Source organism: Saccostrea echinata, unplaced genomic scaffold (assembly GCF_033153115.1).
Source record: "Saccostrea echinata isolate AGI-Se365-2 ecotype Australia unplaced genomic scaffold, CSIRO_AGI_Sech_v1 ptg000045l, whole genome shotgun sequence".
Classification (NCBI taxonomy): Eukaryota; Metazoa; Mollusca; class Bivalvia; order Ostreida; family Ostreidae; genus Saccostrea; species Saccostrea echinata.
Window position 1 is genome coordinate 6164940 of NW_026889794.1, and position 17657 is coordinate 6182596.

General features: G+C 33.1%; 1 protein-coding gene across 1 annotated transcript in view; it reads left to right on the top strand.

Moving 5' to 3' along the window:
• Nucleotides 1–17657, top strand: part of LOC133201836 (deleted in malignant brain tumors 1 protein-like) — a 73792-nt gene that overhangs the window by 24913 nt on the left and 31222 nt on the right. The window contains exons 15-16 of the mRNA XM_061337639.1: nucleotides 16983–17149; nucleotides 17282–17423. Coding sequence (XP_061193623.1) covers nucleotides 16983–17149; nucleotides 17282–17423 — 309 coding nt within the window. The remainder of the gene's footprint in view (nucleotides 1–16982; nucleotides 17150–17281; nucleotides 17424–17657) is intronic.

Here is a 17657-nt window from a genome sequence, read left to right on the forward strand (position 1 = left end):
GCCTCGGTTTAAAAATTGATTGTATTCGGAGCGTGCTTTTAAGAATCGAATGGAGGTAATAGTGGGATATTACTACTTGACGATGGAAAAGCTGAAGTCATCTTGTTTTTCATACAGTTCAGTTGTTAGTTAGCCTTTATCGTCTATAGTCAGTTAAACATCCAAATATGAAACAGATGTGGCACAACCTATTTTGTGTCTTTTTCTTTCAAATTCACTGGAATATATCGAGTCGACATATGAATGAAAGTAACTATAATTGTAAATAGATAATACGTGGTCTATATCTAAATGTCTAGATTAAGGCCACATCAAGTGTTTCTTCTCATGTAAATCCATCTTTCTGTCTCATTCTTCTTCCTGAAATGTTTTAACTATTCTAAAGATCAGTTTCCTACAATTTCACAGGCTTGTTTCTGCTGAGTATATGTCCTTGTACATGTACATGTATATGATCAAGTTCAAGATCAAGTAATTAAATGAAGATGCAATCTTTATCACATCATCTTATTTTTGCCTGTGTAAATTGTTGAGCCCGTCAGATCAAGTCTTATTTTTTGATTTGATAGTCTCTGGAAGTACCGGTAATTGTGCTTTCAATATAGAGTAACAGAATTGTTTTCTCCAGCTTGATATTACATTAGATAGGAAATTTCAAAAGTTCGACTGTTGAAGAAAGTAATGTATGGTTATTTTTTTAAAAAAATATTTCATTTCCCAGATCCTTATTTATAACAAAATATGTACCCTAACTCTAAAAAAATTAAGGCAGCTGTCAGGGATAGGACCCTAACTAAACTCCTTTTAAACAAAAATGATTTTGTTCCTAAGAAATCTCGTAAGATATTTAAATTCTTAATTAAAAATAATACATTTTGAATACAAGCATTTTCAACAAAACAGTGGAACAGACTAAATTATTAATCAAAATAAAAAGGAGCTAGTGAAGATTTGGTTTTAATCAGACTGTAATCTTACACTCATAAATATTTCTCTTATTCGACCCCTCATATATTCCAAAATCTTTATATAATATTGCTTGAAAATAGGATCTACAAAACTTTTTTTTCAGTAAGATTCTAGTAGAAAAAATTACTTGATTTTCAAGATACATTATAATACCCTAAGGAGAAGTTAAAATTCATAACATTTTGTTTATTTATATAACGTGTATTTGAAAATTCGTGTACTTTAAGTATGTTCTTAGTGGTCAAGAGAAGAATTTTGTACTCACATAGACAATTACATTTTTCAATTATAATGGAAAAATGGTCAAGAGGCCTAAAGTTTCGCTTTTTATCAAACAAATCATATCTATACTTTTACGTTTACTGAGATGATGTCCGTAAACTATATTCAGATTTCATTTGCATACTAATTATCGTAAATTTAATTAAGAGTCTGCTTTCATTTTCGATAAACAGCCGTGAAATAGCAAAAAAAAAAAAAAAAAAAAAAAAAAAAAAAAAAAAAAAAAGAGTACGGTGGTGGTTATGGTTGGCGGATCTAAGTTACTGGCAATTTTTATTGAAACTGGCAACAAGCAATCGTTAAATTATTTGATAAAACATCATTAATGAATTATTCGTTGAAAACCTGATTTAAGTGATGCAGAAGAAATAAGTTATGATTACCAATTAAAAAACAAAATGTGCAAATTGTTTTCGCCAGTATCCGATTTTAGTTAAACGTCTATATTCTAGAAGGTCAGATGGCATCAAACCCGATGTTAAAATAAAATACAAGGCTATTAATAACACTACATGAATATAAAATGTTTTTGATGTGAATGGACATGGAAATAATGGTAAAGCAATTAACAACACTATAAGTTGTGAATATATTTATATATCAAAAGATTTTTAGTAAGTTGTGCTAATAAATTTTTCAGTAAAACAGTAAAATGTGCATATTCCATTATTCGCCACTGAGAGCATCGTGGCAACGAACCCGAAGTACAAATTGTAAATAGTAATGATAAATTTGCAAAATAGAAAATGTCAATTAATGAACATGTTGAATATGGATTATGGCTGAATAACCTTTTAAAAATTTATGCTTTAATCAATCTTTCTGCATACAGTCTTATGTATGAAATATTAGGTCTATATACATAATTTAAGGTGTGAAAATCTAATTCTTAATCCCCCCCCCCCCCAAATGTGCTGACAAATTCAGGAAAATGTGCATATTCACGTCTTTTATTCTTGATGTACAATACGTTGAACATAATACACCAGGTATCAAAATAAAGTTGCTAACATGTAAAGAAAAAGCGTCAATTAATTAGTGAAATTGAGATTTTAAAGTTAAACAAGATGTGTTTGTGAAACACTTATGCCCCCGTATGACAACTTATAGCAAAGGTTAAACTTTCTCAAATGTAAATCAAATAGTTGGTACCCAAAGTAAGGTATTGTGTCGAGGTCAAGGTCAATGGATAACAATTGTTGGTATCCAATAGAAGATTATACATGTGAAGTATGAAAGCCATAGCACCCATGGTTCAATAGATATTGCCAAGGTTGAAGTTTTCCAAAAGTAAGACAAACTCCAAGGTCAAGGTCAAAGGGTCAAAGTTGTTGGTATCCAAAGGAAGGTCTTGTCACAAGGATAACATGCCAAGTATGAAAGCCCTAGCTGCAACGGTTCAAATGTTATGGCCAAGGTCAAAATTTTTCAAAAGTAGGTCAATCTCCAAGTCAAAGGGTAAAAGTTGTTGGTATTCAAAGGAAGGTCTTGTCACAAGGATAACATATGTCAAGTATGAAAGCCCTAGCATCAATTGTTCAAAAGTTATGGCTTAGGTTAAAGTTGGGTAAAATTTTGCAAAACTGGGTCAAACTCCAAGGTTAAGGTCAAAAGGTCAAATATGGAGGTTCCCAAAGAAAGGTCTTGTCACAAGGAATACACATGTGAAATATGAAAGCCATATCTCCAACCAATCAAAAGTTATGGGCAATGTTAAAGTTTTTGCGGACAAACAGACAAACAGACAGACAGACGGACGAACAGGGCAAAAACTATATACCCCCGTATCTTCGATACGGGGGCATAAAAAAAGACGGGGAGGGGGTAAATTTACTTCTGCTCCTAAACCAATTGCGGGATTTTGAACAAAGTAGTTCTTCCTGCTATAAGCCTGTAATCAATTGTCTGTATAAACTATGATATATTGCTGGAATTATTTCGTCAGCATTGGTAAAAATTCAATTCCCCGCGCCTGCGCGGGATTTCATCTAGTATGATTTAATCCAAGTATCAAAGAACATAGTTTTCTTTGAAGACCAACTTACGATTTTTCCAAATTGGCTGTTGCAAAATATCACCAAATTATCTTTTCTCAAAACTTTTACATTCGTTAAAACAATTTAGCACTTCTTTGTAAATAGTGGCAAATGTATACCTTTTAAACTTTCCACGCCTGTTGTTGAACATTTCAAAGGAAAATAGATATCAGTATTAAGTTTTTTTTACGAAAATCCTTTAAAATAACAAACAAGATACTTTTGAATTAAGCAATCGTGGAATCCATGCTGCTATCAATGATTTTAGTTTACATTCTACTTCGACTGTAGATAGTCCACCTCGAATTATGTCACCTATCAGTGTGTTACGTTTAATTCTTTCCGTTTTTCCAAAATAAATTTAAAATTTATCTTTGTAGTTTTTAACATAATTATTATCGGGAGGGTATATATTGACGATGTATATATTACATATGTAGTTTAGAAATATCAAGCGTCCGAATAATTAATGCAAGCTTTACCTAAAAGAATTAATTTTCTCCGTTTCCAAGATTCAATTTTTTTTTTCCATTTCATGATATACCGTATTCTCATCCAGTTTATTGTAGCATTTCTCTTTATCATGGGCTAAATTAAATATCTAAACATTTAATTGCTTTATTGATAACCTTCAATTCCATAGAGCCTGTCAAAGTCGTTTTTCATATTCCCAAGCAAAATACATTCTGTTTTGTTAATATTAATCTTAGAGCCAACAAAGTCGCTTTTATTACATCTACTGAATTCTTGATGGATATTTCGTCATTAAAGCTACCGTTAAGTCATCTGTCTGCTGGATATTTTTAATTTCGTGATTATTTATTGAGATACCGTTAATGTTATGATAATTCTTTATCTTAATTGCTAGTATTTCGGCTACAAACAGGAAAAGGGGTGCAGATAGGGGACATCCCTGTCTAATTCCTCTAGTCATGGAACACGCTTTGGAAAGCTATCCATTGTTTTCATTTTTAAGACCGGGTTTGTATAGAGAATGTTTGCCCATTTGATAAAGTTATTACCCATTTTGAATTTCTTCACTACTTTATAAAGAAAGTTCCATTCAACAGAATCAAAAGCTTTTTTCGAATAATAAAATTCACCTAGGTTCTCGGAATCACAATTTTCAAAAATGGTCTGTATTTGCCTGGCGTTCTTGCCAATGTATCTTCCTTTTATGTACGCAGTTTCGTTTTCGTTGATTAAGCCAATGCGAGATTTTGACATACATCTGATACAACTAATCTATTCTGACAAAGTGTCAAGGTCTTCTTTTTCATGGCTGGCCCATCGCCAGGCGTAATTATCCATAGAAATCATAATATTTATGAAATTGTGATCCCAGTTGAAAGATCCGGGTTCCCTAAATTTTGGTCCTTTAAAATAAGCGATTTAAGGTCCTCATTATTAACTATATTTACGTCACCAGAAAAAACGTGTCCAGTAGGACTATAGTTGTAGGGTGAAGAAGAACATGAACCCGATGGAGGATTATATTTCAGATGGTCAATATCCAGGCTCTGTAAAGTTTTCTTGCAATTAAAAAGTTTGGAAGCAATAGTCGATCTATATTTATAGGAAATACAGGGCGTGGTCTTCAATTGGACATATGGTTGAATACAAGACTGAACCCTTTTGTGATTAAAAATATTACTTTTATTAACCGTATATTAAGGAAAAAAACGGGTAGTTTTAGCTGTATTTTCTTCCGTGAATCAAGGCGGTTTAAAAAGCATATGATTTGCAATATAGTTTGAATCTATTTGGTTTTAATGAATAAAATTAAGTTTACCATGTTCAATCCTACCTCTGCTTAACTGAGGCAGCAGACATTCCTGTCTGCTTTATTTATTTTTTGGTCCCAAAGAAAGACCAGAAAATGTCATTTATTTGTTTGCTTTAAATATTTGGTATTCCTCTCATTTCAATTTCATACCCAATGATTGTAATTATCAGATTTTTTTTTATACATGTTATTGATGTTTTTCCTTTTAATTTAAAATTTCTAGTTTCCCAAACTTGAAGACAATTGCTCATTTTTGTGTCGCCTGCAGAGCATATACATGTATTTCTAAAATTTTAAAGGATTCTTCATCTTTATTAAACAACTGTGTATCTTCGGCAAACGTATTAATTTTGCATTCAATGAGCTGGATATTTTTAAGGAATATGTATTGTTTTTTGAATTTTGGAGTATGGCACATGCCGTTGGCTCTATTTGCAATACATATAGCAAGAGGACTATTGGACATCCTTGTCTTGCTGACCTTGATATTGTAAAGTATTGTATTATTAATATCATTATTATTAATATCATTATTATTATCAAATTTATATAACACTAAATGTAATCAAAATTACTCTAAAGCGCTGAAACATTGAAATAAATGGAAAAAATATACAATATTCAACATGTAATTAAGAATCTGAAACTGACACATAGATATTTAAATAAAAAAAAGATCCTGAAGTACCTATTGCTATATACTGTACATTAATGAATGGGAGAAAATGACCCTAAAACATAAAATAGTTTTACAAATCAAGAAGAGTCCATAAATTTTATGTATGAACGAGAACAAAAAAATTATATAATTACTGTGTTAATGATAAATAAAATTGTTTTAAAAAAGTGAGTCTTAAGAAGTTCTTAAAACTATATAGATTTTGTTCATGTCTCAAATCTGCCGGAAGGCTGTTCCAGAATGCAGCCTACACCGAAACGTCGATTTTCGTATGACTTGGTTCGAGCATGAGGTTGAACTAAACACCTGGAATTCTCAGAACGCAATGATCTCGCTGGGAAATACAAATTAACAAGGTCTTGAATATATAACGGTGACATCCCATGCAGTGCCTTAAATACCGTTATTAATTTTTTATACTGGATCCGAAATTCCACTGGCAACCAATGCAAAGAAATGAGGACCGGGGTGATATTATCTTGCTTCTAAGTCCTAGTTATCATTCTAGCCGCAGTTTTCTGAATTCTTTAAGTCTTGAAAGGGAGCTCTAACTCAACCCGTATAACAATGCGTTTCCGTAATCCAATTGAGAAATGACACTAAGGTCTTGCAGGTACTTTTTTAAAAATAAGTTTACGTTTGGGACCGATGTTACGTATTTGGTAGAAGCACTTTTTCGAAATTGAGCTTATCTGGTTGTCCATACGAAATTGAGCTTATTTGGTCGTCCATACTTAATGACCGATCAAAAAATACGCCTAGGTTTCTTACACAGGACGATTTATTAATAATACCATCAAAGTTCAAGCTGTAATTTACGAATCCACTGGATCTGTTTTTCGACGTAAAACATTTTTCGTTTTTGTGTTGATTTAATTTTAGCATGTTGGTTTTTATCTATGCCCTGATATCAGGCAAGCATTTCTCTAGCTTAGCCGCTACGGTATCCCAGATCGCTGCTGGTTTGATGAATATATATACCTGGGTATCATCAGCGTAATTATGAAAGGACATTCCATGTCTGCTACAGAACTCACAAAAGGGTTTTGAGAACATGCAGTGGAGCTTAGGACCTAGAACAGTTCCTTTAGGAACTCCAAATTTTAGTTGAAAATCAGACGACACTGATGACTGAACCGCGACTCATTGATATCTGTTGTTAAGGTAAGATTCTATCCAAAGCAAAGCGTCACCACAGATGTCATAAGAAAATTTAAGGCGATTAACTAGGATAGAAAGATCGATCACGTCAAAGGCCGCTGACAAATCCAACATCAAGAGAACCGCACATAGGTTTGAATCTAGTTCTGACACGCTGTCATGATGCACCTTCAGGGGAGCTGTCTATGTGGAATTGTGTACTCGGTATGCACATTGGTAAGTATCCTGTAGATTGTTCGACACAAATTGATGTTCTATGCGTGTACTAACCACATTTTCAAGAATCTTTGAGATGAAAGTAAGATTGGAAACCGGGCGGTAGTTCTTAAATACCCCTGCATCAAGTCCTTGTTTCTTCAACAGTGGGCGGACTATGGCTTCTTTAAATGATGGTAGCGATGATTCCAAGGATTTCTTGATTATGGTCGTAATAATAGGTAGCAGACTGTCAATGCATAACTTTAGAATTGGCGTAGGAATGAAATTAATTCACACAACTTAGACACTGAGTTCATGATGAGTTTACGAACTTCAGTCTCTGAATTGGATAGAAACAGTCCAAAGAAGATCCCATAAATCCGATGATCGCATGTAGAGCATCAGTTTCTAAATCTTTAAAAGTAGCAAGCTGGTCCCGGATGCTAAATATTATCCCAAGGAAAAGGAAAAGGCTCCCAAAAGTGTTTTCAAGTTCTTTCTCGTTGTCACAAGTGGGAAAAATAGGACCATGATTACTACCCCAAAAATTATTTGTTATCCTATAATGTTGTTTCTGGTCACTTCCGATCTCTGTAATTTTTTCTGAGTAGTATTCCATCCTTGCAGTCAGTCCTGTTATCCGCATAAGTCTTTCGGCTCGACGTTTTTCGCGTTTTGCCAGTCTTAGTCCATCAGTATACCAAGGGGTGTTAGATGTGATGTAATAGACTTAGTTTGCTCAGGGGCATGTTGGTCCAAGATAGTGCATAATTCCCGATTATGAATATTAACTAGTTCTTCCACTGGCTTGCTTACATCATAGAGTAAGTCTAATGAAATTAGGTCACGTCTGATTTCCGAAATACAAAGTGTCTGGAAGGATATAGATTTACGTTATTTTGAGGGTTTGGATATTTGCAGTTGAACTGTTACGGAAAAGTGGTCACCTCCAGCATCGCCACTTTTATCACAAAGGACGGGATCCTGGATTGTAGGCAGACTATCAAGAATGCGGCTTTTATTCCTTGTGATGACTTAGTCCAAAGTGTGACCTCGGATATGAGTGGCTCCTTTCACATGCTGTAACAAACATGCTCTTCCAGGACTCTCAGAAACTTCCTAGCCTCAGTGTTGTTTGGATCATCTAAATGGAAGGTAAAGTCACCGCTGATTATCAACTCATCAGGGGGGATGACCGGATTGTCAAGGTAACTCGACCATTCCTCAAAAAAAAAACAAAAAACACAGAGTTCTGGAACCCATTAGCTTTAGATGCCGGTGGACGGTAAACTACACAGAGACACACATGATTGTTCAATGAACTAACAGTACATTCCTAGTGCTCGAAATGAGTAAAATGAAAATCAGTAGTCTTTGGTTTGATTTTACTTTGCTTTTTGTGGATAACTGCTAATCCACCTCCTCGGTGATCTTTCCTTTGTCAAATAAGATATCCCTCAGGTGTAAGTTCGGATAAAATGATGTTGTCACTATCTCTAGCAAGCCATGTCTACGTAAGAGCTAGAAGGTTAATATCATTTGAGATAATATAATCATTGATTGCAATTGTTTTGTTTTTACTGCTGATCGGCAATTCAAAGTAACAAGGGAAATGTACATGTACCTATCACACACATAGTCTTTAGTCTTAGGTGTTGACCTCAAGTTTGATACACTCACATTCCTGACTGTGTTTGACCTTGGCACCAGTGGTCGTTTTCTAATACAGGTTGATATATGACTTGGGTAATTTAAATCGGAATAATGGCTAAAAATAATTTAGTTGTGAAAGTTTATTTGTCTTTTAGATTTCTCAGATGATTGACGCTGTCTATTGATTTTCACAGAAATTTTGTGCTGTTTCCTGGATCCTCCACGTGTACCCCTGTACCTGCTGTTCTGTAGTGTCTGCTTGAGGTCAGCAGGTATTATTCCCTTGACACACATGTTGGTCAGATCACTCCTTGAATAGGTTTTCAAAGATGTAACGCCTGGCTGCACTCCTGTGGACTGTCTATTTATATCCCAATAATAACACACATTGTTTGATGTAAATCCTTGAAATTCGCTCTGAATTTAGTATTTTAGAACACAAAATTATATTTCCACTGTACACTGAACATTTCCTTAGCACAATATCACGGAAGAATCTTGAAACTAGTATAATTAGTATCCAAAAAAGCACTATACACTGGAGAGAAATTACAGTGCTGGCATCCAGTGAGGCGCTCAAGGGAAAAAATGATATGAATCCATTTGTTTTAATTCAAGTTTTGGCCTTTCTTAACAACACATTTATCCAGCTACAGTATTTATAACCAAAATTTAAATTCTTTAAGGTAGAGTCTAGCCATTCCCATTCTAATCTTTCAAATGCTTTTTTTTAAATCAAGAAATATTATTGCACCTTCTAAATCTTTTTTTTTTTTATTTTTTATTTTTTTATTGCCCCAGCGATATATAAGATTCGATGGATGGCGCCAGGGTTGGGGAGCCCTGGACTCACCAAACTTACAAGCATAAAATATAGCCAATAGTAATGATGACAGTCACATGGCACTATAGTAAATAAACTACTACATATAATGTACTACTAATATAAACACTGTATATTTTAATATTCAACCAGGACAATTTTTCATTGGAAAAAAAAATAATATGTAAACAAATCCTTTCACACCCCATGCATCCAATATGTGTATGTATTTACCAGAAAAGTTATCAAAATAATGAATAACATAATGGTTTTAAACAAGTACAATTTTTAACCAACATTAGAAAACAGTGAAGAAAAAAGACCCCATCTCTTTTCAAATAAAGCCAATTCATTGTTCTTTTTATACATAAATTTTTCAATTTTATAATAATGATTGATTTCCTTTTTTGCTCCTTCTATGGTTGGTAGTGACTTACAAATTCTTTTCTTATAAATATGCCTTTTTACTATACATATTAAAAGATTCAAAATAATATGATATTTACCTTCTCTACCAAATATAACATCAATTATGTTTATTTCAGTATTGTGCTCTGTTTTATAATTGATCCATTCTGATCCATATATCAACATATAAACATTCCCAAAACAAGTGGGTTATAGATTCAGGATGCGTACCACAAAAAGTACACAGATCGGAATGCACGATTCCTATTTTCTTTAAATAAACATTAGTACTCATAATTCTATGTACAATTCGATAATGAAACCATCTAAGTTGTACATCTTTAGTGATACTAAAAATCAGTTTATTATGGGTATTCCACCACAACTGGTTTACATTCAAATCTAGTACATTTTCCCATTTACTTTCATATTTGGGTTTATCCCATTTAGATGAAATTAAAATGTCATAAAAATCTCTTGATCCCTTTTGACTCTTAAAAATTATTCGGAAGAAATTGGGATATTAAGGAGAATTATAAAAAGCATCCTTTTCAGTATAAATTAAATTCAATTTTCTGACACTTTGTAAGACACCGTGAAATAATGTAAAAGGGGTTGACAAATTATACACATCACAAAATTCTTCAAAACTCATAGGCTGGCCATCAGGAAGAAACAAATCTTTTATGTATTTTACACCTTTATCAGCCCAATGTTTATAGTATATAAAATTATTTGATATCTTAATATTGTCATTATACCAAAGAGGATCAAACATAGACAAACTGTCAGTCTCTATAATCATTCTTAATTCATATAGGGCATTAAAAACATCTTTCCAAAAATGGTTTGAAATTCTATTGGAAATAACCCTTGTAAAACTATTACCAAAACAGGGAAGAAATTCCACTTCTGGAATTATACTATAAAACAGAGTTTTCCATGCAGACACATTAATATTGCTAAAAAGTCTGCGAATCCATGTAATTTTTAAACCCTTACAAAAATCTTTAACACTTATCATTCTTAAGCCACCGTTTTCATGACTCTGTATAATACAATTCTTTGCTACCTTAGGTGGTTTATTGCTCCAAATAAAATTGAAAAACATTTTTTCAAGATCTTGCATAAATTTAAGGGGAGGACTCGGCAAAGAAATTAACAGGTGGGTTATTTTTGGAAAAATGATTGACTTAACTACTGTAATTCTGCCGGCAGTTGTCAACAATCTTTTTGACCAAGAGCCAATTATTTTTTTCATTTCAACAAGTTTAGATTGGAAATTGAGTTCGTTCATAGTATTAGGGTTCAAATCTACAGAATAGGTTATACCTAATACAGTAAATGGTTCCTGAGACCAATGAAGATTAAAATCTAAACAGATATCAACATTTTCTTGAGACAAGGAGCCTATTTTTATACAACGAGTTTTTTCATAGTTTGGTTTAAGACCAGAATATTTAGAAAACTGATCGACAAGTGATAGAGCACATGTAAGAGAGGATTTTGTACCATCTAAAAGGATGACTGTATCATCTGCATACTGCAATAGTCTATATTCATTTCTTTTAATAAAAATTCCTTTGATTCCATGATTGTTTCTGATCATAATACCCATGATTTCAGCACAGAGTACAAATAAATAGGGCGAAATAGGGTCCCCCTGTCTACATCCTCTTCCGATATCAAAAAATTCTGAAAATAGGCCATGCTGAATTACACACAATTTTGCGTTTGAAAACAACAATCTAACCCAGCTTATGAACTTTTCGCCAAAACCAAAGTAATGTAGAACTTTAAAAATAAATCTCCATGAAACAGAGTCAAATGCCTTTTCAAAATCTATAAGAAGAACAAATCCTGGGATCTTTTCCTCATTACAATAATGAATAACATCGTAAAGTAGTCTAGAATTTTCACCAATGCATCTATTTTTAAGAAATCCCTTTTGATTTTCATGAATAAGTGTGGAGAGAACATTTTTAATTCTGTCGGCTAAAACACTGGACAGCAACTTATAAGTAACATTGAGAAGAGAGATAGGTCTCCAATTTTTCAAGAATTCTCTTGGTTTATTTCCCTTTGGAATTACAGAAATTATGCCCTGAGTTTGAGTCATTGATAGACATCCTTTATTATAACTACAGGTAAATGAATTTATCAAAAATTTGCATAAATCAGACCAAAAAAATTTAAAAAACTCTGTAGTGAATCCGTCTGTTCCAGGAGTTTTGTTATTTTTCATATTTTTTAAAGAGTTTAAAATTTCAGACTGGGAGATATCATTATCTAAAAGAGATTTTGTATCATTGCTAAGTTTGGGAACTTCGCAATCCACTAGAACATTGTTTAGGTTAACATCAATTAGTGAATCATCTAGATTTCTATATAAAGATTGATAGAAGTATTTAAGGTTATCTAAAATTTCTTTCTGATTAACAATTGAATTACCTCTACTGTCAATGATTTTTGTTATATTTTTATTTACATAGTTTCTTTTTTCCAGAGCACAAAAATATTTTGTTGGTTTTTCACCGTCCTCGATCCATTTACTATGTGTTCGTATCAATAGTCCTTCAAGCTCATATTTTCTGATATTTTCAAGTTCAACCTGAAGATCATTCAGTAAATTTCCATAAATTTGAAGATGGTGCATGTTAAACATCTCATGCATAAATTTAATTTGTTTTTGAAGAAGTTCTTTCTTTTTTTTCTCTCACAGGATTTTTTACTGGAAAAATAAATTGCAAACTCTCTAATTTTCATTAAGATAATTTCTAATAATAAATTGTCATCAATTGCTGGTGATCTATATTCACCTACCAAGTATTCTACCTCAGTATCAGAAATAATTTGTTTGACCTTCTTAACAAAGTCAAGATCTTTCAACAGAGAATTATTAAAGCGCCAAAAACCTCTTCCTTTTGAAAAATTGTCAAATCTTAGTTGAAGTTCAATAATTGAATGATCTGTTCTATATCCTGGGAGAATTGCTGCTGTATCAAGTGTTGACATAAGCTCTTCTGATATTAGAAAAAAATCTAGCCTAGCCTGCTTAATGGGAGATTTTTTAGCCCAAGAGAACATTTTTACATTTGGGTTGCAAATGCGCCATGGGTCAACTAAATTAAATCTATTCTTTAATTTTTCTACTTCCAATTTACTTTTCAGATTATTTTCACGTATGTAGTTGTAACAGTCAAGATCATAATTTGGTACAAGATTCCAGTCTCCACAGACTATAATAAAATCATCATCAAACTCATCAATGATATTTCCAAGATCAATATAAAAGTCAGGATTATCTTTATTTGGGCCATATAGATTTACTAGTGTAATAGAATATCTATTGTCAATAAGGATACTTGAAACAATATAATTTCCAAGGGAATCAAGTTTGAATTTTGAAACTTTAATTTCTACTTTGTCATTAAAAAGTGTTAAAATTCCTCTCGAATCACTAGACCCTGGGCACATCAAAAAATCAAGGCCCCATTGTGAATAAACAATATCTCTCTTATTATCTGTACAATGTGTGTCTTGTAAGCAGTAAAATGTTGCATTATGTTCTCTTAAATATTTGAAAACATCCTTCCTTTTACTATGATCGTGTAGCCCTCTACAATTCATGGAAATAATTTTAAGCTTACTAGCCATACTTATTATACAGAATGAAACATGGACACAACATACACATATTTACATACGTACACAGCTCAATCATTATAGACTGAAAAATAAAAAAAACCACAAGCTTCCTGCATATGCTTAAAAGGAAACATGAAAAATAATGGAGAGAGAGAGGAAAAAATTCAACATATTGTGTATGTTGGCTGCTTGAAAAAGTTGATTATGCATCAGTATATTTGATCCAAACTGTGTCTGTTGGCTTGCGATATTGTAGTTCCACATCGGTCTTTCCCTCAATGATTCGAGTTTTGAGTCCAGCGCGTCTCAACTTGTATGCTTGTTGGGAAAGGATACTACGTTTTTTCTTCAAATGACTAGGTAGGTCCGTTCGCACAGCTTTTCCTTTCGATAAATTACTGTTCCGGGCCTTCATTAGGATGGCGTTACGGTCTTCCATTCGGGCGAACTTCACAATTATGGCCTCAGGCGCTGACTCTTGGTAAGAGTTGATAGACGTGTTGTTTGGGTTTCTTGGGATACGGTGAGTATTCTGGATAATAATTGATTGAATGCTCTCCTCGTCTATTCCTAATTCGTCAGCAAAAAACTTTCTCACCACTTCTGTTACATTTTCTTTATCTCTTTTCTCCACACCATATATAAGCACATTGTACTTCCTTGACCTGGTTTCTTGGTAGGTAATATAGTTTTTCAATTCCTCTACTTCAACCTCAAGTTTTTCAACTGCTTTAAGTTTTGACAGAGAAGTCTCCATATCCGTTAATCTGTCGTCTTGACTTTGGACAGCTTTGTCGAGGTCATCCATTTTCTCTTTGAAAGCACAGAACTTATCATCGATAGACTTGTTCATAATCGTAAGTCGCTCCTCAATATTCTTTTCCATCGTTTTAAATAACTGTGTCATCAGTTCTTTGAGATCATTGTTTGAAATATCACATTTCTCACCTTTCTCATCCTTCTCGCCAGCTCTTCCCGCGTCTTTAGATTTGGTCCGAGTTTCCTCTGTCGAATTCTTCTCCGACTCTTTTAAAAATTGGTCTAATGCGCCTTTCTGGACTTTCTGGCTGCTTTTACCTTTTCCCGGCATATTTTGTGGGAACACAGCAAACCGCAACTGATCGTAATAGACCTTCAGCCCGTTAAATAAAGAAAACTTTCTCTCTCGACGCTCGACACGTCTACATCGTAGACAAGCACGCACCGGAAGTCTCCACCTTCTAAATCTTCATTATCTGCAAAATCAATAATATCTTGAATAAATCTATTGGTATCACTTATGTTTTTCCCCTTTACAAAACCTTTTTGATCTGGGTGTAATAGTTCAGGCTGGACAGATTTTAATCTCTCTTCAAGTATTTTTGCTATTATTTTGTAGTGTGTATTATGCAATGGATATATGCCAAATACTGTTCTATATAAAAAATTATCAGACTGTTTGAGGCCCGTTAGGGTCGAAAACAATCTGATAATTTTACATATAGAACAGTATTCGGCATATATCTTTCTTAAAACATTGCCATTTAAATGTCCAAAAGTTACCTGCAGGAGTCCGATAATAACACAATAGGAGTTTATGCATCAATAGTTTTCTTCCTGAAACCATATAGTACTAGACAAAAGAAAAGAAAAAGCGGGTTTTTTTTCTTTAGACAGTAAAAACAGTGAGTGAACTCTTGTTTCATTCATTCATTCATTTATTCATTCATTCAATGACAGTCGTTTAGTGTAGTAGGAACTATCGACAGTGTTTAGGTGATGAAAGAATTTTTTTATGATTCGGAATATTTTTTTATTAAGTGCGTTTGACATTGATTCAGACACCGTGTTGGATGATATCATCATAATGCATGGAAAGTAAAAATATGGGGTTTTATTTAAATTTTTGGTAGAGTGATAGAATGAAAATCTTGAGTTTAAAAGTGCGGCCATCGGCAAACAATCCTCGTTATAAATGACAAGATTCAAAGATTTTTTTTCAGAAATGGATTAAAATTCGCTTATTTACAGTACTGTTTCGAAAACGCTCAGCAAAAATCCCAATGGAAAGTGTTACTTTTAAGGAGGGTTAAAATTCGATTTCTTCTTCATGGATTTGCGTGGTATTTTGTAGCAACTTAATTTCCTTGCGTTTGCTTTCCCTGAATTTTTTTCCCCGACTTTTTTTCTGGACATAATAAACCTTGATTTTACTCTACATGTTGTTTTTTTTTTTAATACTGTCCGATTTTGTTATCGCTGCCGTCCGATAATATGTTAATGGACTGGTAATTATTATTATCGGACGGCAACAGGTAATTTTTTAGATTGCAAGAACAATGGCATGACGTCACAGCAGTGTTTTAAACATTGTTAAAGGACTCCAATTCTTAAAGACTTAACGTTCTCCCCCTTTATGTATTAAGAGATAATAAACCTTTGTTTGTGACTCGCACAATAAACTCTGATTAAAATATATTTAATTATCCAGCCCTGCAGATCCGTATCAGCTCTGCAGGGTCACTAGTAGCCCTGGCAACTTAATTATAAGACCATTTTGACTCAAGGCAGTAATATATGGAGTTGTTGGCGTAATCATGAATTAGCGCTACACATGTCCGCGCCGTGTATTGTATTTTTCAATGAATTAGTGCATCGTTGCCCGCGCCAAAGCCGCTAGAATATAAAGCTCGCTTTTTTAAGTACATATACAGTATGCAAAAGACCTGTATTTATAACCAAGTGTGTATTAGAGTTTAGCGCTGAGCTAATAGAAAAAAAACTCTTAATATATTACTTTGAATCATTCGATCTATTGTCAATTGTTGATTTTTCCTCGAATAATTTTAACATTTCCAATAACTCTATGAAAAAATGATTTCAATTTTTTTTTTCATCAGGAATGACGTCTTTGCTCACTATTAACTGTAAACGTATAGCATTTGCCTGTGTAAACTTTTTAGCGCTTTTGGCGAGAGAAAGCATCTGCTTAATCAAGGACATTCAGAAATGCACTAAATATAATCTACCCTATTTTTAAAAATAAATTAAATGCCGACAAATATTGTACACGTTTAATAAAATTTACAGTTATCATAAAGGTGGTTCTTTTTTAGATTTCTAGAGATAAGTACATTCAGGTGTAAAGAAGAATAATGACTCCCATAGAATAGTTACCAAGGGTCATTTGTTCGACTTCGAAAAATGACTTCCGATCATATTTCTATGAGGGCCATTATCCGTCTTTACACCGTTAATTCAATATAAATCCAGATGATTGCATAAATTATGTCATTTTGACACTTCGATATAAATAAATAATTTTCTTCAGAAAAAGTAATAATAAAAACATTTTTGTAGAGGTCTTTCAGTTTCATTGCCGACAACTATAAATCGGAGAAAAGAAAATTGGTTCTTGAATAGCATGTATTGTAACGGAAATGAAGATTCCCTGTTAAAATGTGCAAGGTCTATATCCACCAGCTGTAACTCTGAAGCTGGAGTTCTGTGTTACCAAACATTAAATAGTGAGTGTTCAGATTTGTTCACTAAAGAAAACTTAATTCCACTTTGTAAATCTATCAACAATGTTATCATTTGCATTTTACTTTATCAATTCTTTTGCAGATTTATTGAATTTATTATCATTTGTATTTCAGGTTCAGTTAGACTTATCAATGGTAGCTCTCCCTATGAGGGACAAGTTGAAGTTTTGGTGAATAACCGGTGGCGGCCTGTTTGCTCGTCTTCTTGGGATAGAAATGATGCTGGTGTTACATGCAGGATTCTAGGCTATTCGGGGTAATTCTAGATTGTATTATCAAACACCAAATGTTAAGTTAATCATGTTTATTATAATATTTAATGTGATGCTTTATTCTAATAATATAAAAAACAATTATCCAGGTCACGTATATTGCACTGTGACTTTACGTAATTGACCCTTTTATAAACTAGTATAACGTTGATTAACGGATTTCAATTTTTGTTTCTCTGCAAATCTATGGAATCTTTCAAAAGCATTTCTCTTTGAAA